Consider the following 27,774-nt stretch of genomic DNA (forward strand, 5'->3'; position numbering starts at 1 on the left):
GTCAAGTTAACAATGATGTTTCAAATGGTTCAAATGGCTCTGAGCACTATGGGACTTCACATCTGAAGTCATCAGTCCCCTAGACTTAGAACTGCTTATACGAGTACCTAACTAACAAGGACATCACACACATCGATGCCCGAGGCAGGATTCGAACCTGCGACTGTATCGGTCGCGCGGTTCCAGACTGTAGCGCCTAGAACCGCTCGGCCACTCCGGCCGGCACGAGCGCCCTCTGCCGCCACAATATACTAGTAGGATGCCGCCCACTCTCAGTCCCAGTCTTCTGTTTTAGTCAGTCCTCGTCACTTTGGTCGTGTGTTACTAACGGGAGCCTCACACTGTACAACGCTCTTTTGCTTCTTGCAATAGCTGGACACTGCTGCTGTTTTTTTCCTTTTGTAAAATTTCTTTGCAACTCTTAGAGGAAGCTACAAGATAAGCAAAACTTCTGTTTACTGCATTTCACTAATCATTTCTGCCCATGTCTAGCTTCTCTATGGCGACAGCTGCTGCACCACTCTGCAACCCACCACCCCTTACTATTGCGTTTGAAGTAGTACACAGCCGGCACGGTATCTCATCGTGTCCGGTCAGAGAGCTGGTTGGCCTCTCTAATAAAAAATCTGAGTGGAAGGGTCAGCAAACGAACTTTAATGGATGTCATGTGATGTCCGCAACGACCAAACACGACAAGTGGTCATCTCGACATCTTATAATACTACACATTGATCTTGCCAAAAGCCGAGAAGCGATTCTGGGATGCTCTCTGGGCACTCTGGGATGTTTTCTTGTACAATTCATTTACTTTATTGATCAGTTCAAAGATCTTAACCATCCTTATCTATCTCGTGAGATTTTTTTTTAAAGACTACTTTAATTATCATTTAAAATTCTTATCTTTTAGATCTATTAATTAATTGTTTATACATCATAATCTATCGTGGGTTGCAGGGGTTCCGACCCCTGGGGAGGTGGGTGGGTATTCTTGCATGGCTGTGTTCTCTTAGCCGCTGCAGCTACGGCTGTGTGCTATTCCCGGCTGGATCGGAGATTTTCTCCACCCAGAGACTGGGTGTTGTGTCGTTCTAATCATCATCATTTCATCCCCATCGACGCGAAATTCGCTGAAGTGGCGTCTACCCGACGGGAGGCCCTAGTCACACGACATTTTTTTTTACAGCACTTACAAGTTTAACGCCGTTTGCGGTAAGAATTCCAAAAAGAGTTATCTATTTTGTGGTGAAACAGTTCCTAGCTTTTTCGCTGCTATACTGCTTGTCCATTAATGTCTGGCCAAAACTAATATTGTAACTATGCCCCTGCCTTCGTATTCGCCAGAAATGGTCCCGTGTGGCTTTCTTCTGTACCCAAAACTAAAGAATGCCTTGAAGGGCCATCGTTTACAAGCATAGATGAGAGTAAACATGCGTCGAGGAGAGAGTTTAAAGCTATACCAGAATCTAGTCCAGGAAGTGTTTCGAGGCTTGGAGAAAGTACTGGAATATGTGTATAAAATCTGTTGTTGTGGTCTTCAGTCCGAAGACTGGTTTGATGCAGCTCCCCATGCTACTCTATCCTGTGCAAGCTTCTTCTTCTCCGAGTAACTACTGCAACCTACATCCCTCTGAATCTGCTTACTGTATTCATCTCTTGGTCTCCTTCTTCGACTTTTACCCTACACGCTTCCTTCCAGTACTAAATTGGTGATCCCTTGATGTCTCAGGATGTGTCTTACCAACCGATCCCTTCTCCTCTGCCATATAAAATCTAATGGGGACTACTTGGAGGGCGATATCCGTGATATGGTCGAATAAATAGAATTCTTCCCAAGAAACAAATTCCCATTATTTTTTTAATGCACCTCGTATCTTGTGTTATGTTACATGCACTTAGCGTTTAAATATTTGTGTCCGTGTGAAGATAAGCCCCGCTGACATCAGTTCCGTTACCTCTGTTCGCAGGTCCAGTGAGGACGACTACTGCCCACCAGAGGACGTGGACTTCATTCAAGAGGCGGTGCTGAAGGAACTGCGCCTCAAGTTCTCCCCAGTCAAGCTGCAGCTCGCCTACCTGGAGGAGGGAGACCAGTGAACAACTGGAAGACATCCACTAGCACGCCATTTTTCATTTAGTTTCGTGTGATGTTGACGCTTATAGTCAGCATTAGTAGTTTTTACCATGCATAATTTTATACATTTTCCTATCAAAAGACTGATGTTAGATATAAGTCACGGGGATTTGGTGATGGTATTTTGTAAGCAGAATCGTAAATTAATGTACTTTTTTTGTGACAAGTAAAGGTATGTTGTGCCTGAGTATGTTGTGTAATTTATCTAGAAACTACTACTGACCACAGCCTTACTATTCCTAAACCAGTACTCTACGGTACAGTATACAACGAAACATCGATAAATGTAACCCTCATCTCTAGAAATTCCGGAAGTCAAGAACCGACTAAAACTTGCACTTGATACAGTCTTATCTGGACGTACCTGTGACAAATTTTCACACTTAGTAATAGAGTGGTTTGTTATCTAATGATAAAGTCGGGTTGATTCTGTGCCCCACATATCTTACAACACACGTTCCTCATAATCAAGCAGTGTAACTGTGCACAGCTGACAGAAAAATTACCCTTAATGCAGTAGTTAGTGTGTTCTTTTAATCTTTGGAAACGGTTTTCAGTACCTTTAAGTAGGAAAGGAAGCATTTTGAATACATATATGGTAAAAAAGCAAAAACAAGTTTCGTAAATATCACATTTCACTTCTCTCCTTTGAGGGATATGTGCTTGGTCCAGCAATCCTCCAGGTTTTTCATCCTATCAGAAAAACAGATTCTATCAAACTTTGCAAAGAGCTCGGTGTCTGTAACTATCACTTCCTCATTTCACGAAAATTTTTTTCCAAGCAGGTCATAGTTTCAAGTTCGGAAATGGAAGAAGTCACTTTGGGCTCAGTTTGGCTAATAGTGAGGATGAGGAACCAATTCGAAACCTAACTCACGCACTTTCGCCATTGTTATTGCTGATGTGTGGGATGGTGCATTATCCTGATGAAAAAGCACTTTTTTGCTTAGCCTCCTTGGCTTTTCTTCAGCCAACGCAAGTTTCAAACGATCCAGCGATGAAGCATAATAGGCTCCAGTTGTGGTTCTGCCTTCATTCAAGTAATCTATGAGGATTATTTCTTGGAAATTGTAAAAAAAAAAACTGTGGCCATCACCTTAACAGCTGAAAAAATGGTCTTTGCCCTTTTCTGTTCGCTCTCACCAGCCTTTTTCCATTGTTTTGACTGTCTTTTTGACTCTGGTGTGTACTAATACGTACAGGCTTCATCAAAAGTCAAAAATTCTTGCGAATTGCTATTAAACACAGCCTGACGTTGTGTTGAAATGCTGCTGCGGGCCGGCCGCTGTGGCTGTGCGGTTAAAGGCGCTTCAGTCTGGAACCGCGTGACCGCTACGGTCGCAGGTTCGAATCCTGCCTCGGGCATGGATGTGTGTGATGTCCTTAGGTTCGTTAGGTTTACTTAGTTCTAAGTTCTAGGCGACTGATGACCTCAGAAGTTAAGTCGCATAGTGCTCAGAGCCATTGCTGCTGCGGATGCGCATTTGGTCGCTACGAGCAGTCGCTGCACCCACCTCGCACACAGCTTCTTTGTAGGCGATTCTCCGTGCAAGATAGAGTGTACACGCTGAATTGAGATGTCCACAGTCTTGTCAACCTCACAATTAAAAAAATTCTTCTTCGTTGGCCTTGAATTACGGTAACATGGATTTTGTCAATGGTTTCCTTTGTGGTGACCTCAACAGAACACCGGAGCGGACTTCGTCTTCGGTGCTTGTCCAGCCTCATTTAAATTCATTAATCCAAAATAAATGATGGTGCAGAACCTGCGTCATTCGATTCTGTTTTGATTTGTGAGGCTGCCAAAGCCTTCGAATTAAAATATTTAAAAATGGGACGAAACTTTTTTCTCCATTTTCAGTCGCAGTCACACTGACCAAGCTAGACGGCTGTCAGTAATGAACTGACACCTAGTATTCATTGCCATCAATCATCCGCCATATAGTTCTAACTTGTCCCCACGTGATTGTCGTTTGTTTCCATAAATTAAAGAACGCCTTTGGGGACGTTGTTCATTGCTAAGATTTAAAATTCTTTATTAGGATGCTTGGAATAATCAATTTCACCAACGATTAAGGCGTAACAAAAATTTTCCATTCTTTCACGGAAATTTACTGACTTATCAAACCACCCTCGTGAATACATTTACTAAGAAACAAACGTGCCACAATACAGTTAAGTGGCTAGCGTGAGGTTTATTTAGTTTTTGTAGAATCCTTATGGTACTTTAGAGCAATGGAATGAGGACTGGCAAGAATATATCCAAAGGCCATAGAAATTTATGATGCAACTTGTGAAGAATTGTTTTCGTAATGAAGTGAAACTGAATGTTCAGCAGTCCCTGCGGTTGGTGCAGTGAAGTCCTGTATTCTGGGAAAAAGTGATTCTTGTGAGCATGAAAGTGCTCATGACTTTCCCACAAACTGTTTCCAAGTGGAGTTCGAACAGGAGTTTATACGACACAGTCCCCCGCATGTCGCAAATGCATCACTGGTGTTGTGGTCTTCATTCTGAAGACTGCTTTGATGCAGCTCTCCACTCTCTTCTATCTCGTGCAAGCTTTTCCATTTCCGCATAACCACCGCAACTTCCTTTGAATCTGCTTTCTGTAGCCAAGGCTTGCTCTCCCTCTACAACTTTTACCTCTCGCATGCCCATCCATTAACAAATTAACGATTCCTCCGTGGATCAGAATGCGCCTAATCAACATATCACTTTTTTGCCAAGATACGTCACAGATTTCTCTCTTTCACCATTCGATTCAGCGTGTCTCTGTTAATTATCCAATGGACCCATCTACTTTTTAGTGTTCTTCTGTTCAGAGCAATCAAATAGCTCATGATCTCATCTTGCATGTACTATTTATAGTCCATGTTTCACTTCTGAATGGGCTGCACTACAGACAAATACTATCAGAAAAGATTTCTTAATACTTCAATTCATATTATGAGGGCGTACTGGAAAGTGCAAACTCTTAAAGCTTTTTAATTAAAACAAACGTTATTAACATTCTACGTCTTTGTTCTTCATGTCTTAATCTTTACTTTTCGCCACAGACATACTGAGCCAGTAGCCTCCGTGCAATGGTAACACCAGATGCCATCAGATCACCGAAGCTGAACGCTGTCAGGCGTGGCTAGCGCTTGGATTGGTGGCTGCCAGGTGTGCCGAGTGCCGTGAGGTGCACTTGTGAGGCAAACTGAGGAGCTACTTGACTGAGAAGTAGCGACTCCGGTCGCGGAAACTGGCAAGGGCCAGGAAATTAGCGTGCTGGCCACATGCCCCTCCATATCTGCACCCAGTGAAGCCTGTCGGCTGAGGATGACACGGTTGTCAGCCGGTACCGTTTGGCCGTGTCCTATGCAGACGGAGTCAGTCAGTCAGTTGGTCAGTCATCCTAACAATGAACAGTCTTCTTCAAGTGAAACACCAGTTTGTTGATGCCATCGCTCTACACTGTTTGACTTTGTTGATCGAACCACAAACTCAGCTCTGCTTGCACTGCTTCATCACTTCAAAGTGGAGTCCCCAAAGGCGTTCTTTAATATATGGAAACAAATGACAATCACGAGGGGACAAGTTAGAACTATATGGCGGATGATTGATGGCAATGAATACTAGGTGTCAGATTGTTGCAGAATTGCATTGCTCATGTGTCTGGTACTGTCATGCTGAAGAATAAAGTGTGTGGACGAACTGTTCATACTCGATAATGGATTGCAGCACGTTGTTTCTCACTCACTGACACAGTTACGTTACACACCATCGTGTTACACACTACAGATCGGAGCACTCTAGTGGCAGACGGCTGTTGGTATGTGAGCTTGAAAAATTAAGATATAGAATGTTGTAAATATTAGTTTTATTGAGAAAGCTTGGAGAGTTTCCACATAAAAATTCAGAGGCACTACTTTTAAGCATGTCCTGAAAGATAACATATTTATCTTTCAGAAAAAGTCTTTCCTCCTACGGGAAGCATGCATTTATATCCTTTCTACTTCAGCCCACATCAGTTATTTTGCACTCCAAATAGCAAATCTCGACTGCAACTTTTAGTGTATCATTAGCTGCTCTAATTTCCTCAACATCACCTGATTGAACTCGACTACAGCCCATTACCAATGTTTTACTTCTGTCGATATTCATCTGATAACCTTCTTTCAAGAAGCTATCTACTCTGCTTAACTGATCTTTCTCCTCCTTTCCTCACTCTGCCAATTACAGTGTCATCGGACACTTTAAAATTTTTATTTCTTCTCCCTGTACTACAATTATTTTTCAAATTTCTCTTTAGTTTCTTTTATTGCTTGCTCAACGTAACGATTGGATTACATGGGGGATAGGCACCAAAGATTTCTCATTCTCTTCTCAGCTACGGTCCCTCTTCGAAGTTCTTATTCTTATAAGTGTAGTTTGGTTCTGCTGTAACTTTTAACTAACCATTCACTTGCTATGTTTTATCCCACTACAGTCACAGTTTTGGTGAGAGAGTGGCAACCGACAGTTTCAAAAGCTTTCTCCAAACCTACCAATATTATAATTTACGACTGCCTTTTTTAATTAAACCAGATTAAAAAAAACTGTGTCAGTGTACACAACACAGAACTGCAGGACAATGAAGATGGGGACAATGAAACTCTAATGCAGTCTGCACATGGGCGCGCGCGCGCACACACACACACACACACACACACACACACACACACACACACACAAACAAACATACTACTTCCCTGAATAACAAAACTGACTGTTCGTTAATGACTCAGAATGTGTCCTATCAACTGACCCCTTATTTTAGTCAACTTTGCTGTAACTCCATTTTCATTGCAATTCCAGTCATTGCCTTTCTGTTGGTTATTTGCTCCACCCACCTAATCATCACAGTTCTGCACTAACTCCACATTTCAAAAGTTCCTACTCTTTTTTTTTGTCTATTCTGTTCATTGTCCACATTTCACTTCCAATGCTGCTACGGTCGCAGGTTCGAGGCCTGCCTCAGGCATGGATGTGTGTGATGTCCTTAGGTTAGTTAGGTTTAAGTAGTTCTAAGTTCTAAGGGACTGATGACCTAAGATATTGAGTCCCATAGTGCTCAGAGCCATTTTTGTGTGAGTATGTCTGTGATGTCCTCCCAAATCCCTCGATCGATTTCAGCCAAATTTAGCACAGAAACGACAAGTGCCATGAGTATCAGCAATGTGGTATTCATAACCTCTTAGCTCCAATAGGAGCAGAGATATAGGAAAAAATGTTTATTTTTCAAGCTGTTGGTATCAGGCTGCCTTGTATGACGGGCATGTTGAGTGGGGATAGTATATGTCTGTCGAATCAACCTGCTTTGTAGGGCCGTCTACATGTCACTGGCAAAAAACCGTATTTCCAGGCCCTGACATGCAGGCTACCCTTTATGACAGATGTGCTGTGTGTCTGCTTTATCAACTTACTTTGTATGGCAGCCTCTACATAAGGGGAAAATAAATGATTTTCAAGTCCCCGATGTGTAGCCTGCCCTGCATGACAGATGTGTGGGGGAGTAGTGTTGGCATGCTTTATGAAATTACTGCAGGGACTACATTGCCATGTGTGCCAATGGGTATGACAATGGATCAGTTGAGACAAATAGAGGAGGGGATGGACAGAGTGGAAGGAGCAGAAAATGGACAGAGAGCGATGCATGAGGCAGATGGAAGGTGTAGAGGGATGATGCGCAGGTGGGAAAGGAAGAAGGAAAGGTAGAGATGGAAAGAGAGAGGGGGATGAGTATACAGTCAGAGGGAGGGGGGAGAAAGATATGGTCAGAGAGAGTTGGTGGAGGAAATAGACAAAGAGAGAGGTAGGAGGAGATGAATAAAGTGAGGAGGAGGACACAGGTAGGGATAGAAGGATGAGGTGGACGCAGAGAGTGGGAGGAGGAGGAGGAGGGGGAGAAGTGCTCAGTAGATGTGTCGAATGCATATGTGGGTGAACGCACAGTGGATAACCTAGTTATACCATATTTTAACATATTTCATTTTTTCAAAGGCGGATTTTGTTTTCTATTCACAGCCTCCATTACACAGAGTGAATTAAAATTCACGCCCTGGGATACCACAGTTTGTGATTGTTATCAAAATAATAGCAGAAAAAGGCCCCTAAAATGTTGTGACACATACGTTTTCTTTGGAAAGTGGGTGCCAAGACAGTTTAGCATCACTATAAGAAAGTGTATGACATATACTTTCATTCAGTAATCTGTGGCTGTGCTGCTCTGTTAGTGTGGAGGGTAGTGTTTTGCGATAGAATAGTCGAGTTCGTGAATTTGATTCTGGGTCTAGGTGAAATTTTTTTTAATTTTTGTATTTTGATCTGCCCAATAATGCTGTAGCACACACTGTTTGTTCAACGATAAATATCCTGAAACTGCAGTTTTTTAACGTTGAATGTAAGACTTATTGCTCATTCACGTCAAAAATATTCATCAAGACTAGTAATCATTTTAAAATTATCTTCCTCTTATTAAACAGAAATTGGCTGAAATAGAAAGATATACTTTATGGACATGTCCGAAAGAACAGACACCGTTGATGCCCTGCAGCCGTCTAGAACGAAATTAGAATTATATTAACACCTTAAGCTGCTGAAGGGCGTTGATATATATATCAAAGGTGACAGGTGAAAATGTGTACCCCGACCGGGACTCGAAGCCAGGATCTCCTGCTTACATGGTAGGCGCTCTGCTCTATCCATCTGAGCCACCGAGGACACACAGGACACTGCGACTGCAGGAACTTTCTCGCGCACGCCTCCCGCGAGACCCACATTCTCACCTTTTATGTCCACACACTACATTCGTAGTGTCCCACCGCAACTCACTCATTACTCGTGGAAGACATTCATACCAAGTCCCGTAAGAGTTCGGGTAATATGTGTGCATCCGCACAGAAGAAGAAGGTCATGGCAGGTATTGCCAGAACTATATACTTATATGGATATGGTGTCTGTTTTTTCGGACATATACAGGTGTGGCATAATGTATCCCAGGATAGTACTGGCCACCTGTATTATCGACTGGATGTTACAGACAGCACCTGCATTGCCGCTCGTGGAGGCTACACCAGGCACTAATATAGGAGTTTCAGCAGGGTCGATACTTGGTACCTCAGAACCGCTTATGCTACTCATCTGTAAATGTAATAATTTTTGTACTCCACATGCACTGTTGCAACAATAGATCTTCAGTGAAATGGAAACCTCTAAAGGGGTGAAATAATTTTTTCCGGCAATGTAGATCCGGACTGTACCCTTGTCTCCACGCACTTGATCTAAATGTGGAACGGCCCTTGGCATGGAAAATTGGGCGGAGATTTTCTTCTGTCCATGAAACTAAACCTCTTCCATTGGAGTCGTTGGAGCTATACTTCCATTGTTCCTGGTGGCTGTTGAAATCACCCATGTAAATAGATTGGTGGATATGTGTATGAAGGACATGATATGGCCATTGAAGTACTAGAGGATTGTAGATGTCTCCAATACGTAAATAAATTTTTATAATGGCTTCATCATTGGTGTTACTATTTTGTGTCCGTAAGTTATTAAACTAATAATCCCGTAATATTCGTATTTCTCAGCATCTGCCATCTTTGAAATTGGGGTTATTTTATTTCAGTCTGAGGATATTTTGCCCGGCGTACCAGGAGTATAACTATTGGGGATTGACAAAAACGCAGAAACACAACGAGAAATGCACGCTTGACCATAAATACAGATACTAGCGAAGCCTGCAGATTGCGCTGTTGTATTTGACCACGAACGGCACCAGTGCAAAGTTCTCAATACGTTGCAAGCGACAGTAATCGTCAGAACAGTGTCTTGCGCAGTTGTTTATGTTGATGCTAATTGCGTTCGAACGCGGAAGCATTGTTCGTGTTCGTATGGTGCACGCTTCTACATCCGCATCTACATATATACTCCGCTAGCCACCAAGCGGTGTGTGGCGGTGGACACAATTCGCTCCAAAGTCACATTTCCCCCTCACTGTTCCACTCGCGGATCGCGCGAGGGAAAAACGTCTGTCTGAAAGTCTCAGTACGAGCTCTAATTTTCCCTATCTTTGAATTGTGATCATTGCGTGATTTGAAAGCTGATGGTAATAATGTATGCTCTACATCCTCGGCGCAGATCGGATTTCGGAATTTAGTGAGCAGCCCCTTCCGTTTAGCGCGTCGTCTATCTGCAAGTGTGTCCCACTTCAAATTTTCTATGAGATTTGTAACGCTCCCGCGATGGCTAAATGTACCAGCCACGAATCTTGCCGCTCTTCTTTGGACCTTCTCAATCTCATGAATCAGACCCAACTGGTAAGGGTCCCATACAGACGAACAGTACTCTAAGACTGGACTAACTAACGTATTGTAAGCATTTTCCTTTGTTGAAAGACTGCTTTGCTTCAAGATTCTACCAATAAACCTCAATCTAGAGTTTGCCTTGCCCGTTACTTGTGTAATCTGACCATTCCATTTGAGATCATTTCGAATAGTCACACCACACATACTTGACGGATGTTACCGCTTCCAAAGACTGGGCATTTATTTTGTACTCGTACACCAATGGGGATTTTCGCCTTGTTGTAAGCAGTAGGTTACGCTTACTACTATTGAGAGATAACTGCCAGTCATTACACCAAGCATTTATTTTCTGCAAATCCTCATTGATTTGTTCACAACTTTCATGTGATACTACTTTCCTGTAGACTACAGCATCATCGGCAAACAGTCTAAGGCCGCTGTCGATACCATAAACCAGATCGTCTATGTAAATCGTAAAAATCAGCGGACCTTTTACGCTGCCCTGAGGCACACCTGAATTTACGCTTGTTTCTGTTGAAGTCACCCCATTCAGGACGACACACTGCTCTCTGTCTGTCAGAAAACTTTCTATCCAACCGCATATGTCATCGGGTAGGCCGTAAGCGCGCACTTTTTGGAGCAGGCGACAATGCGGAACCGAGTCGAACGCCTTTCGAAAGTCGGGAAATATGGCATCAATTTGGCAACCGGTATCTAGAGCCTGTTGTGTATCATGCACAAACAGGGCCAGCTGTGTCTCGTATGACCGCTGTTTCCGGAAAACCGTGCTGGTTTCTGCAGACGAGCTTCTCAGAGTCTAGAAAAGTCATTATGTCTGAGCACAAAATATGTTCCATGACTCTACAACAAATCGATGTCAGTGAAATTGGCCGGTAATTATGTGTATCCGATTTTCTATCCTTTTTATAGATTGCTGTGACCTGGGCCTTCTTTCAGTCCCGTGGAACTTTCCGCTATTCCACTGATCTCTGATAGATGATGGATAAGAATGGTGCTGTATTTGTAGCATTTGTAACATATAACCTTACAGGGATACCGTCTGGGCCAGATGCCTTGTGGCGTTTAAGGATCTTGACTGTTTTACAATCCCAGATACACTAAACACTATGTCATCCATCCTTGTGTTTGTTCGATAACTGAAAGGGGTAACGGTGCTGCAATCCTCTGCCGTAAACGAATTTTTGAAAGCTAGGTTTAGAATGTCGGCCTTCTGTTTATCATCATCCGTTACATTATCCGTACTGTCGGCAAGAGAATGTATTGAATTGTTTGTAGCGTTCATAGATTTTACGTACGACCAAAATTTTTTGGGCTTATTTTTAGAATCTGCAGATAAAATATTGCTTTCAAATTCATTAAAAGAATCTCTCAATGACCTTTCGACAGCTTTTCGCATAATTTCTGTTTGTCAGCGGGGCAGTGACTACGTTTAAAACGACTGTGCAAAATTCTCTGCTTTCTCAGCAACTTCCTAATATGTTTGTTGTACCACGGTGGATCCGTTCCTTCCCCTATATTTTTGTTAGGCACATACTTCTCTAGCACGTGGTGGACAATACCTTTAAATTCCGACCAAAGATGCTCAATATCCTTGTGTCCCGCGGTGAGTGCTTGGAGCCGACTCTGAAGATATTCATTAATGACACTTCATTTGCTTCCCCAAACAAGAAAACTACACGCCGTTTCTTTGCAACTTCCACTGACATAGAAGCCACAACGACATTGTGGTTACTAATACTTTCTTATATATTAACTTCCTCAAAAAGATCAGGTCTGTTTGTGGCCAAGATATCTAATAGTTCCCATCTCGAGTTGGTTTTCTAAGCAATTGTTCAAGGTTGTATGTTGAGAGCCCTCCTAGAATAACTTCACACGAGTCTTTCCTTCTGACCCCTGTGATAAACGTGTAATTTTCCCAGTCAGTGGAAGCCAGATTAAAGGCTCCACCTATAACTAATGGATAATTTGGATATTTATTTCCTGTGTACTCAAGACCTTCCCTGAGACGTTCTGCGACGTTTGTTGCGGATGCTGGTGGTCTATAAAAACATCCTAATACAGTGGTCAATCCTTGTCTGATTGACAGCTTTATGCAGACTGTTTCACAGTCCGACCCAGTGTCGATCGCAACTGCGTTTAAACAGCTTTTAACTGCAATGAACACGCCACCCCCCATAGCATCAGTCCTATCCTTCCTAAACATTGTCCAATCAGAGTTCAAAATTTCACTGCTATTTATGTGCGGTTTCAACCAGCTTTCGGTACTTAATACAATATTGGCATTGCTACTGTTTATTTCGGAGAGTAACTCGGGGATCTTGCTGCAGACACATCGACAATTTACTAACACGAGATTTAGCACATTTAAATCCTTTGGAATGACCTGTTTGGGCGAACTAACAATTTTTACAGTTGGCACACCTACATCAGTGTCATGAACTGGTAATTTTTCAGGCCAACGGTTTGTTTCCCGTGGGGAGGAACCTAATCTAAAAAAATCACAAGATCTGTAAACAAGGTAACCGAAGGGTTTGATGTTTCAAGAGGCACCATATCCAAGATTTATATTGCCTACAGGGAAAGAGGAAAAACACAATCCGCTAAGTCGCGACGCGGGTGAAAGCGTGCGTTGCGTGATGGTGTTGGACGGTCACTGACGGCAAAAAATACCTGGACCACAACCGCAGAAGTCACTGCAGAACTGAATGTCGCACTCGCAAACCCTGTTAGCATCAAAACAACATGAAGGGAGTCCCAAAAGCAGTGAACTGCAGGTCGAACTGGAATTCTAAAACCAGTCATCAGCGGATGCAAATGCACGTGATAGGAAAACCTGGACTATGTACCAATGGAAAAAGTCATTTGGACTACGGAGCAATGGGGAAGTCATTTGGTGATGACTGGGTGTTGTGTGCTGTCCTTAGGTTAGTTAGGTTTAAGTAGTTCTAAGTTCTAGGGGACTGATGACCATAGATGTTAAGTCCCATAGTGCTCAGAGCCATTTTGAAGTCATTTGCTTGAAGGAATCTTTTTGTACACTGCTTCCAACATTTGGCCGAGTTTACGTCTAAAGAGTGAAACATGGCGGCAAGCAGGCGATGATTTGGGCGGGCAGTCATATTGTGTCGTTTCACGAGTCCCATGGTTACTCTGCAAGGTCTCATTACTGCCAAGGATTATGTGACCATTTTGGTTGAACAGGTCCGTCTCATGGTATAATGTTTGACCAGGGTGATGCTGTATTTCAAGGCGATGGAGCTCATGTTCACATAGCTCGTATCGTCCAGGACTGCTTCTCTGAGCACAAGGATATTTTGCCACATCTCCCCTGGTGCCCACAGTCGCTAGATTTCGGCATTATTGAGCCTTCGTGATCTACTTTGGGAAGAACGGTGTGTGATCGCTATGTACCTGCATAATCGTCAACTGGACTTGCCACTATTTTGCAGGAAGGATGGTATAAGATTCCCTTGAAAACCATACAGGATCTGTATTTAATCACTCTGAGATGACTGGTTTCGGTTTGGAATGCCGATGGAGTTTCCGCATCACATTAGACATGGAAATGTGTTGTGTTTTTGTTATTTCGATATTTCTGCCCACCCCTACGTGTCACAGGTGGCTGCCTTAAGAGTCACAATAATTTTGAGGTAACCTAGTCTATTGCAAGCCAACGGCCCTGCCGCAGTGGTAACACCGGTTCCCGTCAGATCACCGAAGTTAACCGCTGTCGGGCTGGGCTAGCACTTGGGTGGGTGAGCATCCGGTCTGCCGAGCGCTGTTGGCAAGCAGGGTGCACTCAGCCCTTGTGAGGCAAACTGAGGAGTTACTTGATTGAGAAGTACCGGCTCCGGTCTCGGAAACTGACATACGGCAGGGAGAGCGGTGTGTTGACCAATGCCCCTCAATATCCGCATCCAGTAACGCCTGTGGGCTGAGGACGACACGGCGGCCGGTCGGTACTTTTGGGGCTTCATGGTCTGTTCGGGAGGAAAGAGAGAGAGTGTCTACTGCAGGTACCTTGTTTCGACTTACGTCTCACACTGCTCTGTGATATTCTCCTGGCAGTAACGCGTCATCCATTTCATCCTCATGTAATTTAACTTCCCTTTCTAAGTTCATCTCATTTGTATAGCTCTTCTATACATTCTCTTCACACTTAATTTCATCCTTTCCGTCTTTGCTTATTATCAGAGCTGCTTTTCTTTACCGCAAAGTTTTCTTTAATTTTCATATAAGAGGCGTCTTCTTCTTTCACACCTTTCGCTTAGTCATGCATGCTTCTACACTTTCAGTTCCTCATCTGCTTATTCCCGCTTAGCCATTTTGCACTTTTTGTCAATGTCATTTTTAAGACGTCTGTATTCTTCTCTTCTGGCTTCACTAGTGTTTCCATATTTGTTCAATTTTGGTAAACATTTTTTTAAACAGTGATCAATAAAGCATTATATTTTAACTAAAGTTCCGTCTTGATCACAACACTTATGCCGGCCGGTGTGGCCGAGCGGCTCTAGGCGCTTCAGTCTGGAACCGCGCGACCGCTACGGTCGCAGTTTCGAATCCTGCCTCGGGCATGGATGTGTGTAATGTCCTTAGGTTAGTTAGGTTTAAGCAGTTCTAAGTTCTAGGGGACTGATGACCTCAGATGTTAAGTCCCATAGTGCTCAGAGCCATTTGAACCATTTTTGAACAACACTTATGTCTCAATAACGTAAGCGACCGGTTTCGGTTATATTTATATAACCATCTTCAGACCTGTGAATTAATTTTAGAAAATACTAGAGACCAATCTTAAAATAAAATGAAAAGTGTCTAATGACGACAAAATTTTAACAAGATAAAACAAAACTTATTACACCCATGACTTCCTTGGAGGATGGTAAGCAGAGCTCTCCTCAGCTGCTACGTAGTCAACTGATGGTTATGAGTGCTGAGCATGAGCTTAAATATGCAAAGGCTCCGCCTACTTCCTCTCACACTTCTTCACAACTGCCAATCAGCGTTCATAATATGATGCTATCGTTAAAGTATAAAGTACGAAATACACTAATAACATAAAATTGATTCATTTAAAATGTCTGATTAACAGATAGTATGTGTAAAACTTATTTATATTTTAGATAAAAACGGTAAACTACGATGTGTAATAGCTGTGCCCTCTATGGGCAACCTTAATACTATTACAGTGCCAGTTAAATCAAAGATGTAAAAGTCCTTGGAGTTGTGGTATATATCGATTATACCGAGTCGCCTACATCACAATTGCATCTTTGATGGATGTTGCAGAATCGTCTTACTTTAACTACAGTTATATAAATATAACTGAAACCGGTCACCTATGTTATTGACACATAAGCGTTGTGACCAAGACTGAACTTTAGTTAAATTATAGTTTCCATATTTTCCCCTTCCGTCAATTAAATCTGGCGTGCTGTTCAAGAATATCTGTGCGGTCTTATCTTCTTGGCTATCCAATGCTTTACTACTTTACCGAGCGAGGTGGCGCAGTGGTTAGCACACTGGATTAGCATTCGCGAAGACGACGGTTCAATCTCGCGTCCGGCCATCCTGATTTAGGTTTCCCGTGATTTCCCTAAATCGCTTCAGGTAAATGCCGGGATGTTTCCTTTGACAGGGCACGGCCGATTTCCTTTCCCATCCATCCCTAATCCGATGAGACCGATGACCTCACTGTTTGGTCTCTTCCCCCAAATCAACCCAACCCAACCCTCCTGGCACCGAACTTCGCTAATTCCCACGGTCTAACTTTACTACTTCAACTCGTCTTCTTTTGTGCTCTATTGTACTTCCTCTATGTCATTCTATTTTTGCCTTAAACTCTCAGCAACCATTGATTCTGTAAATTATCCCGGTTCCAGCTCATTAATTTCAAACCTTCATGCTATTTCTTCAGCTTTACTATGCAGCTCATCATCATTTCGTACCTCCAGTTTCCCGGATCCTGGTGACGAACCTCTTCCAACGCTTTCTAACCAATAAATAATTGTTAGAAACACCATCACTCACTGGAAAGGTTTTGCAGTTTGAAAACTAGTTTATAAATCTCCCTTGCCATTACATAATTCAGTTCTCTTCTATGCATAGTCTTCTTTCACAATACTTAAACCAAATGTTTGTGATGATTGAGATATGTTCCTTGATACATTTTACGAGGCATGTTCGCCTTTCATTCTTTCCGCCCGTATGGAGGGGTACGAGTTACGGCACAGCTCTTGACCAGTTGCGGGAAGTAACGTGGAACGACTTATCGTAAGACTCGTAGATCGTCTGTATGCTTCACTGCAGGATTCCATTGTAGTCTTGGAGATCACATAAGATACTTAAAAAATTGGCCATGTGCGCGTAGCCGGCCGCTGTGGCCGAGCGATTCTAGGCGCCTCAGTCTGGAACCGCACCACCGCTACGGTCGCATGTTCGAATCCTGCCTCGGACGTGGATGTGTGTGATGTCCTTAAGTGAGTTGGGTTTCAGTAGTTCTAAGTTCTAGGGGACTGATGACCTCAGATGTTAAGTCCCATAGTGCTCAGAGACATTTGAACCATGTGCGCGGAGGACTCGCGCACTGGAGGTTTTGTACAAACTTAATTATGTACATAGACAGTTCATTCATTCCGAGAATCGAGAATCTCGACCATTTCTGCCTGTTATCGACATTGATACTGACAAGATATCTGTCCCAGGGACTTCAATATTTTCGAGAATGTTTTAATTTCAGTGATATAAATGTAACATAAAGTCATGTAGGAGGCAGGCGACCATGATTCGCCTCCATAGCTGAGTGGTCAGCGCGGCACAATGCTATGTGCGGGGCCCGGGTCCTATTCCGGCTGGGTCGGAGATTTTCTCCACTCTGGGACTGGGTGTTGTGTTGTCATCATCATGTCATCCTCATCGATACGCAAGTCGCCGAAGTGGCGTCAACTAAAGACTTGCATCAAGCAACCGGTCTACCCGACGGGAGGCCTTCGTCACGCGACATTTCATTTCAGGCGACCGTTATTATAATAATCAGTAGTTCTTCGTTAAGGCTGATGACATTACTGGTCATAAGACGCATTTCGGAAATTATCCATTGTAAGTAGGCTGTTTAAGTTTTTATATTGGTAACGCCACATAGTGCTCTGTATGAAAATCACTGGCTGTGCTGTGTGCAGTCTGTGGCTGGTTGGCATTGTTGGAATATTCGCTACTGTAGTGTTGGGCAGTTGGATGTGAACAGCGCGTAGCGTTGCGCAGTTGGAGGTGAGCTGCCAGCAGTGGTGGATGTGGGGCGTGAGATGGCGGAGTTTTGAGAGCGGATGATCTGGACGTGCGTCCATCAGAGAGAGTAAATTTGTAAGAATGGATGTCATAAACTGATACATATATATGTTGACTTTCGAACACTATTAAGGTAAATAAATTGTTTGTTCTCTATCAAAATCTTTCATTTGCTAACAATGCCTATCAGCAGTTAGTGCCTTCAATAGTTAGAATCTTTTATTTAGCTGGCAGTATTGGCGCTCGCTGTATTGCAGTAGTTCGAGTAACTAAGATTTTTGTGAGGTAAGTGATTCATGAAAGGTATAGGTTATTGTTAGAAAGGGCCATTCTTTTGAAGGGGTTATTGAAAGTCAGATTGCGTTGCGCTAAATATATTGTGTGTCAGTTTAGTGATGATTAGAATAAGTAAAGAGAGAAATGTCTGAGTACGTTCAGTTTTGCTCAGCTGTTTGAAAATCAAATAACGTAAGGGGTTTACCAGCACAGTAATTCATTAATTTTTCTATGGGGACGTTTCACCATCATCAGGAGCGATTACTGCACGTAGATATGGTGTTCCAAGTATGTGAAACAAACATTCACAGAATGCAAGACGTACATGGAAGATCATCCGTAGCATAATAATTATGAACAGACTTCGAATAAGTCTACAGCAATATGACCGCGTAGTGCATAAGACAAACTCCGGATATTCAAGGGAGGACAATGAGCACTTGTAACGAAAACTGGTTTTGCTCGTTTCAAGGTACTCGATACTAGTTACAAGTGTGCTTGATAGTAATCTGCTACAATATGCACATCAAATTAAGTTCGACATAGATTACAGTGATTTCAAGGGAAGCAGTGGATGGTTGCATAACTTCAAACAGTGCTACAGAATCGGAAGACGTAACATAACGAAATTTCAAACAAAGCGTCAACTTGATAGGCACTGCAAACTGCGGAATCGGCCCGAAAATTTGTAGATGAGATAAACAAACTTATGCCATCATCATGGAGGAATTTGTTTTCAGCTTCGACCAATCGGGATTTGAAGAGGAAATTAATGTGAAAGAAACCCTGGAAATTAGAGGTACGAAGAGAGTTGTATCAAGATCAACGAACATCAGTGCCTTAACGCATTCGTATATAATTATATTGACTGTTAATCTGGATGGTAAATTGACTGGAAAGCTAGTTTATTGTCCTGCGAGGAGTCGGAGGTGAGGCAATACCCCCTATTTTTCTTTCTCGTGTGCGTGTCCTTGCAAGGGCAGTATGGAATATTTATGTCACACAAGCAACAGGGGGAAAATGGGCGTAAGAGAACTACAGCTATGGTATGAGCACTGATTTTGGCCAATAGCTGGTCAAAATAACTTGCTTTTGCTTGATTCCTACTCTGCGTATAAATTCACCCTCCTTTAGAGTAGGCTATCCCTCCTGAAAAGTGTTTGACATTGCATTTCATACCACCCGGTCCACTGTAAAAATATAGCCTCTGGATGTTTCCTTTTTCCATGCCTATAAAACATTTTATGGCACTATCAGCAACTACGCCTTAAAGCAGGGGCGGTCAGGAATCCTGCACGTGTGCGGTGCACTTGCACGCGTGCAGTTAACAGGTGTTCTGCGTGCACACAGGGGCAAGCTGGCCTCCCGCTTACCTCCCCTCCCCACCATAACTTCTGACCACTCCTTCCTCTGTAATGCGTTTTGTTTTTCTAGCTTGCTTAATGAATGATGGAATAAGGTTAGCAGGAGTGCTTGAAATAAATCATGGTTTGAAAGAGTACCTATTAACTACGATACGTTTTATTTAATTATCACAGGTGGAGTTTACAATACGTTTAATATCTGGAACAAAATTTCTGCATACAGACAAACGTAAACAGTTACGTAAATTTTCATCACTTATGTTTGCTCTTAACCGAGGCTTGTTAATTCAGCAAATGGTTTTCCAGCTCTCACTATACTAAGCGCAATTTTATAGCTTCCACGTACCGCTGGGCTATTATTGTTGTCGTCCTGAAAAATTGAAAACAGTGCTCCATAAAATGTTAAATCAGTTAGATGAGAGACATGACGAGAGAAAGTCGCAGATCTCTCGTGACAACGGCAACTAGGACAGATGCATCTAATATCGTCAGGTCGCTCTTCTTAAGCTCAGTCAATTGTACTCGTCCTTGTGAAATTTATTATAATGGCCTTCAATTCTAAACTTCCGCTGACCAGCGAGAATACTGCCACATATTAAACATTTCGAAATTTCGCGTCTTTGCACAAAGAAAAAATGATTCTCCCATTACTTTTTAAAAGATAGCAAATTCCACGTCTCCGTTTCCTTGATTCATTCTGCATTGAAATACAACGTTCACTACGTAGTGGTCGCTTCGCATCAACGTCCGCGGCTTAGCCTTGTACTACACTGCCGCAACCTGCCGGCTGTCGCCACTGCCCCATTCGGCGATTGCACGCGAGCAGCACACGTGCAGCGCTGTGCGCTCACGAGCCGCGTGCAACGTTTGCCCGTCTCTGCCTTAAAGGATAGCCAATTTCACGATAAGCTCCGCGACAGGCTGTTTCGCATTCTGTTGCATGCCATCACATTCCATCAGTTCTCATCACATATGATTCTATATGCATTCCGTTATGTGCGGATACGTAGTTGAACTTCCTACATGGTTTGTAACTCCCAAGGAGCTCATCTTCGACCTTCATGGTGCGAACCTTTGTGATCTCTGTGGCGTGACACGTTTCATTGGGTGTTCATGGAGCAAGTAAACGGTTTGTTTTGAACATTTCTTTACTGGCGACGTTGTCCATTTTGCGAACTGCAATACATTCATCCCATAGAAGGTTAACTCAGCAACCTCCCATACTCTCATTTCCTGTCGACCTTCTGGCGCACTTGTTAAGTGATTGACAATCAACAATTCTCGCAAAGTAATTGTATTTACAACACTTGGGTATGAACAATAGTCAAAAACTAACCCCAAAGAAATGTCTTCAGAATCATTACAACATTCATTTCAACACATGGTGCAACTAAATCTGCCTCAATTTATATAAGAATACAATGTATCTGGCTGCGAGTGATATCTTGAGTTTTGCTGATATTTACTTTATCACTGGTTTTAAAGCTTTTCCTGTACAACTGAAAGTGTTTAGTTTTTATTACTGAGTTGTGGAGTAGCTAATACAGTACCAGTGCACTTTACTACTAAACGTATAGAAATATTGTCAATGAAATACACACACTCGTCTCTTGTGATATGAAAGTGGCTGCGGCAGAGATGTAAAGTCATTCCTCTCACCTGAGATGGTAGCAGTGGCGACAACGGAAGATGATCGCTGATCTGTGGTGCGGCAGATGTTTTCGCTGGACCCGGATGCTCGCAGTATGACAATGAGACTTCAGTTCAAGCGATGAAACTTATAAAAAATATTCTCCTTCTAAAAGCTGCTTCAAAAGATAATTTTCACAAAAATGGACATAAAAAAATGGCTCTGAGCACTATGGGACTTAACATCTATGGTCATCAGTCCCCTAGAACTTAGAACTACTTAAACCTAACTAACCTAAGGACAGCACACAACACCCAGCCATCACGAGGCAGAGAAAATCCCTGATCCCGCCGGGAATCGAACCCGGGAACCCGGGCGTGGGAAGCGAAAACGCTACCGCACGACCACGAGATGCGGGCAAAATGGACATCTATGCGATACTTTATTTACGTAGTGTGGTGTCTGTTTGTTGAATTCTCACTCTCAAAACAAGTTAGTGCTTGGCCCCAAAAATTAATTATTCTGAAAATCACTGGTTCGTTTCATGTTCGTCTTCCGTAACACCAAATTTCGCGTAATCGCCTCTTCTATTTACGTAACCCACTAATCTGCTGTAGTTCATCGACTTTGTCCTTCTCTCGGTCAAATAAATAGCTGACATCATCTTCACAGACAGCCATTGCTATTGTTGTACTCCAGCTTCTTTGACAAAACCCACACAATACCTGTTCTTCCTATGTCTTGATTTCTACGCTCTTGATGATCTTCTGCATCGATTTCCTTCACACAGCCATCCGTTCTTGTTCTGTTCCTTCAGGGTACTGAATAGCTTACATCCATAAAACTGGTACTATAATTGCTAGTACAATTCCAACAACGAGGCCATGATGAGTCTCCAGCAAATTCTTCATTACTCTCAGACAAATCTAGCCAAAAAAGCACCTCTGACTCACCACTCTCTACACCTTACCCGTCCATCCATTACACAAAATTCTTCTTCGCGTCCACAAAGACCACTCATTTCTCCGGCAGCAAACTTCCATGTCTTTGTCCATCTCTCTCCTCTCTTAACTCCGACTGTCAACTGTCTGCATCCTCATTGTTAATTACAAAGATAAATTTTAACCTATTGAACCGTAGAACTTTCCATTCTATCAATATTACACAGAATTTGCATAAAGTTGACCTGAAACATGACGTACACACATTTACATATTTGTAGGTAACATTTTCAATTTTAGCATTTGTATACGTATATAAAAATACATATTATATCGCGTCTGTGGCAAATCATTGTCCATACCTGAAAAATCCTATACGTATTAACATTGGGGAAAAATCTCTGTCTTAAGATTCGTAAGAGTCTTATTCTATGTTATTTACTAAGAAGGGCCGGGTTTCTTCAGATTTACAGTAGACAATGTTGTTCGAGTAATCAGTTGCGTAGCCTGTTCTTCTTGACTATCAATTACTTTGTTTGTGCACCTGTACCAGGTCGCATTATTTCGAATCAGGAAAGACTGGAGCAGGGTACTTTATCTGCTGGTTTTCCTAACTCGCTAAGGATGCGTGTCAATTCATGTAATTTTGAGTTAACAGCTGCAGTGCTATGCATTCTCACCACTGCTCGTGTCCATCCGTAGGTTTGATCTTAATAATAAGCCTTTTATTTACGTGTTTCTTTCTTTGTGTGAGCCTTCAGCTGTTGTAGACGCAAATGGATAGAGAAATGTCGATCTAGCAGGGGAAGTCACGTATTTACTTCTCAGATAAGATGACAGCCATGCTTCACTGCAGTCTCTCCTAATCCTTCATTTTGTCAAATAGTAGGGGGGGGGGGGGGAGATTGTTACATGCCCATTACTCATTCCCGTGGACCACTGTTTAACGTGTGGCACATGTACACATCTGTATGAAAAGCTTGTTATTAGCTAATAACGGTATTAAGGTGATTGGGTTTCAGAAGGCGTTATTAATTAACAGCTGTCTTACCGGACTTCAGAAGGAGACATACTGTTCTCGAAAAGTGCAGTACATGTTTCATCGCATAATGAGTGTGAAAGCTTTAATTCTGACCTTTAGGAAAGGGAGAGAAAGAACGACAACTTGTGTATTTGCTAACTGAATTAGACTGTATTCGTTAGTTCCATCTACTCCTCATCGAAACACACACAGCTGATACCTTCGTAACCTGAGAAGCGTACGTTACTGTACAGTTACTAGGAAAGAATGCTCTCCCTTTGCATGCTGGTGACGAACATTTGCCTTTCTTCAACGATTTTTTTCTGTGAGCGATGAAAAACGTCGAACAGAGCAGGAAGAGCCCTGGAATGTAGGGTTACTACCATGAAACTTCGAGAAACGTTTAACAAGGATTTCTACGTAGGTATTCTTAAGCAAGCACTCAAGCACTAGGACAAATCTTCCTATAACTGATCGTTGTCAGTCATCGAGGAAGAAAAAAACTCCTTCGTATGTGCTTGCTAATAAAAGGTTTCACCTTGATATTTGTAGATGCTAAATGACAGCCACTTATGGCACAACTGAAATGGTGGAGTTCCCCCCAATCGTACTTGCGAGGTCAGCAATAAACACACACACAAAGAGGATATGAATTGTCCATCTGGAGTCTAACAGCGCATAGCTTTTCAAATACTTCTCGTTTGATGGAGACACAAGCTAACAGTTCATGAAACTCTCTAAATTCTTAATTTCCTGCTGAGTATTTCAGGCATTCGGAAGTGGCTACGAAGCAAACATAATCTGCCGTGTTTTTCAAGTTTGGCGGTACAAAGCGGTACTCCGCGGACAGTTCGCGGAGGGGCCGCAGGGTGGCTCTGCAGTCGCGACACGCGCGCTCTCTTACGATTTCTTTCTGGAATCACTACCAGCGCAGCTTTGTGTAATCGATGCGTGAATTCCATCACCAGCAGATTCTCCGTGCGCGCGTTTCCAGACATCAATCGTCCTGTGTCATTGACCTTCTTCAGCTGAAATCTGAAAATACATAAGCTACCATTTGTGCCAGCTCCGGAATATTTTTTCACGTCTTTCGCGGTCACAATGTGTGAGGGAGACGTCAACAAATTACGTGAAGGCGTTTTTGCTCTGGACTCCTCTCTTCCCGTAGGCGAGACTTGGTGAGAAGTGGTCACCCCTGTCCCTCCCCTATGTGAGAGTCATCTTGTAATCCGGTAAAAACACGTAAATTGTAAAATCATTTTGTCTCTTCTAAACACTGGTTAAAACGCTTTAGTCAAACCATGATTTATTTATAAGTTGAATTGAAAAGTTTTTTTAACACGTGATTAAAATACTTTATTTTAAACACTCCAACTCTGAGTAATATTTGGACGGACAGAACAGAGAGAGACAAAAAGGTTCCGCAGAAATAGTATTAACCGTTTGATGGATCCCTAAAATACTAACCTTTTATTGGTAAATAATATAAAAATTAAACGTCATTGGACAGTTGTTACCTTATGGATGAATGGCAACATCGTTTGTACCTTCCTTTGAACCACATAATTACGTAGCTTTCAGTCTCTAGACTAACGTGACCACTAAGAGAATTCTTGTTGGTGATTTCAGCTTAGGTTCCTTCCACAAACGTTTAACTTCTCGCTCGCATGCGTACTTTGATTTGTCGGTATGCTGCTTAACTTACGCACTATAAAAGATTTGATACAAATTCATGTGGGACACAGTAACATGGGCCTTACAAACGTTCAGAATATGACGGCTGACTCACTGACGGACACGCAGTGATCACGAATGACTCACTGACATGGGTGATTTCGACCGGCGCGGCAGAAAAGTCCTCAAATGAAATTTAACATTTGGGTGAGACTTCTTTCCAATCGGAGCATCCTAGGCTTCCACACATTAAAGCATTCATTTCACTTCAGAGAGGCCTACAGACTAATGGGCACTTTCATACTGTCTATGCCCCGAATTAATTATATAAAACAAAATGTTACCCATTATGATAATGAATATTCTCTGAATTAAAAAACTGACCTGAGATTTTCATTGCCCACTCCACCCCTTTAAATAAGATTTGATGAGATTTTGCCGGTCCCCTCCTCCCACTGTTTTGAGCTCACTTAATTAATGGAAGTCCATTTTACCCTAGTGCAACTTTTTCTCTGTATTTAGACTACAAAATATCATGACCCGGATGGTATATACGGGCCACAATACAATGTTTACATTGAAAATGCTTAAATTCAGGGAGAAATGCATGCTTACTTTTGATACGAAGTCTATGACACGGAAAGGTGGTTCGCTGATGTATTGTTGTATACTTGCCCTCTCACGTTACCGTAGTAAAGGTAAATATGCAGCACAGTTAATTTGATTTCTACAACCGACTGCTCAGATATAGTGAAATACCTGTGTAATTGGCGAGATGTAAATAAAAAGAATTTCTTATTCTTTCATTTTTGACATAAATCTGTGTTACCTACTAGAAAATTTATCTCTTCTCTTTACTAGTGTTAACAACTTAAGATACATTTCCTATTCCAGTATGTGGCAGACCCCAGAAATAACTCAATGCAAAGTTAAAATGCTGCTCAAGCAGTTATTTGTTAAACTTGTCAACCTGCTGAAACGGAAATTTTAGACTTTTATTGCGTACTGGAATAAACGCATGGGGTACATAAGCTCCTGGTGAAAATATTCCGCCTTCAGTTCAGTTTAGAACTACTTAAGCCTAACTAACCTAAGGACACGACACACATCCATGCCCGAGGCAGGATTCGAACGTGGGACCGTAGCGGTCGCGCGGTTCCAGACTGAAGCGCCTAGAACCACTCGGCCACACCGGCCGGCGGACACCAACATTTCAGAAAGAGCGTCCTAGTGGCGTCCTACTGGCTACAGCTGGTAGACGGCGACTGGAAACGCATTAAAATTTTCATTGAGAACCTGAGAGATTTTCTGAGGGTCCAGTAACAGAATCGATGAGAAGAAACCACTTACGGACGAAAGTAACTTCAGCATACTGTATCACTACCAAATGCCATAGCTCGATGAAACTTGGACCATAGACACTCTGACGGAAAGAAAATCCCTGCACAAAGAAGGAGTTGAGTGATATAAAAGAAAGTTTCTACATCTCAAAGATGATATCTGTGGTGTCACCGCCAGACACCACACTTGCTAGGTGGTAGCCTTTAAATCGGCCGCGGTCCGGTAGTATACGTCGGACCCGCGTGTCGCCACTAGCAGTGATTGCAGACCGAGCGCCACCACACGGCAGGTCTAGAGAGACTTCCTAGCACTCGCCCCTGTTGTACAGCCGACTTTGCTAGCGATGGTTCACTGACAAATTACGTTCTCATTTGCCGAGACGATAGTTAGCATAGCCTTCAGCTACGTCATTTGCTACGACCTAGCAAGGCGCCATTATCATTTGCTATTTATCTTGTGATGCATGTACCGTCAGACCGATGTTTACCAATTATGGATTAAAGTTAAGTATTCCAGAAGCTACGTACTTTCTTTACTAGACTCAACTCCTTTAACTGTTACAGACGTCACGCCAGCCTGCGTGAGCTTAAACGCGTGCCTTTCGGCTACCTCATAGTGGCTTGGCTGTCTTGCCAAGTCACAACAATATCTATTAATATTTCGCGCCAGTCGCATAAGAGTAGCACTAGTAGTGCCACTATAAGAATGCAAATCAGGTATGCTTTAAAAACACGCTGTAACGGCCGCGAGCGTCATTTACTTTGAGATTTATTTATTTATTTTATTTATTTTTTTATTTATTGATTTATTTAACCTGGCAAGATTAGGGCCATCAGGCCCTCTCTTACATCTAACCAGGCATTCTACTTATTTTACATTCATATGTTTTAGTAGGCATGTTAAACTACATCTAGTACAAAAAGTGAAATAAAAAATTTGAAAGGTACACCCGGAAAAATACATACATATAGAATTTATATCCTTAGGTCACAAGTACTGTTATAATTAGACATTACTGAAGAGACAGATTTTAGATAGGAGTGCCGGCAGCAGGGAGTATGAGGGAGACTCATGGTGAAGGGAGGAGAAGAATAGAGACATGATGAAACATAATTAAGGAAATATAAAGGAAAAGAAGATTGCGTGGCTAATAGAGAAAGATGAAGAGGAAGGCATCTCAGGAGCAAGATAGGAGACGCTAGCTTTGCTATTTGACAGATGAGGGGATTGTCCTTGTACATTAATTTTGTGGAGAACTTTGTGAGGATGATAGTAGGAAATGCTTCAACTTCTTCTTAAAAGCAGCAGGAGATCGAATTTTGCGCAAGGTAAGGGGCAGTTTGTTCCAGAGGCGGACAGCGGCAACTGAGAAGGAGTTTGCAAAAGTTTTGAGATTGGACGTGGCGTGAGTTTATGTCAGTCAAGAGTGCCTTTAAGGCGACAGAGATGCCTTTTTCAACACCTCACTGAGTTGGAACGCGGTGGTGTGATAGGGCTGTGAGAAGATGGATGTTCCTTCTACAATACTGCAGAAAGATTTATCGGGAACGTAGCCACTGCACATGATTGCTTGCAGCGGTGGTCACGTGACTGTACGGTATCGAGAAGACCGGGCTCCGGACGGCCACGTGGCATTACCGCGAGGGAAGACCATCGTGTTCGGCGTATGGCTCTAGCGCATCATAAACTGCATCTGCAGCAGCTGTTTGAGCAGCGATCGACACCACAGTGACGCAATGAATTCGATGACTCCAAGGACAGCTCCGA

At 42.6% G+C, this 27,774-nt stretch overlaps 2 protein-coding genes and 1 pseudogene across 2 annotated transcripts in view; 2 read left to right on the plus strand and 1 right to left on the minus strand.

Annotated features, from left to right (window-relative positions):
* The window catches only part of LOC126475344 (UPF0489 protein C5orf22 homolog), a 474,622-nt gene extending 472,304 nt beyond the window's left edge, over positions 1-2,318 (plus strand). The window contains exon 3 of the mRNA XM_050103151.1: positions 1,965-2,318. Coding sequence (XP_049959108.1) covers positions 1,965-2,094 — 130 coding nt within the window. The 3' untranslated portion in view covers positions 2,095-2,318. The remainder of the gene's footprint in view (positions 1-1,964) is intronic.
* LOC126474624 (uncharacterized) overlaps positions 1-27,774 on the minus strand; it is a 336,077-nt gene that overhangs the window by 201,827 nt on the left and 106,476 nt on the right. The gene's annotated exons all lie outside the window — the stretch shown is intronic.
* LOC126476347 (5S ribosomal RNA) lies at positions 14,149-14,266 on the plus strand (annotated as a pseudogene).

This window comes from Schistocerca serialis, chromosome 4 (genome assembly GCF_023864345.2).
Source record: "Schistocerca serialis cubense isolate TAMUIC-IGC-003099 chromosome 4, iqSchSeri2.2, whole genome shotgun sequence".
Lineage (NCBI taxonomy): Eukaryota > Metazoa > Arthropoda > Insecta > Orthoptera > Acrididae > Schistocerca > Schistocerca serialis.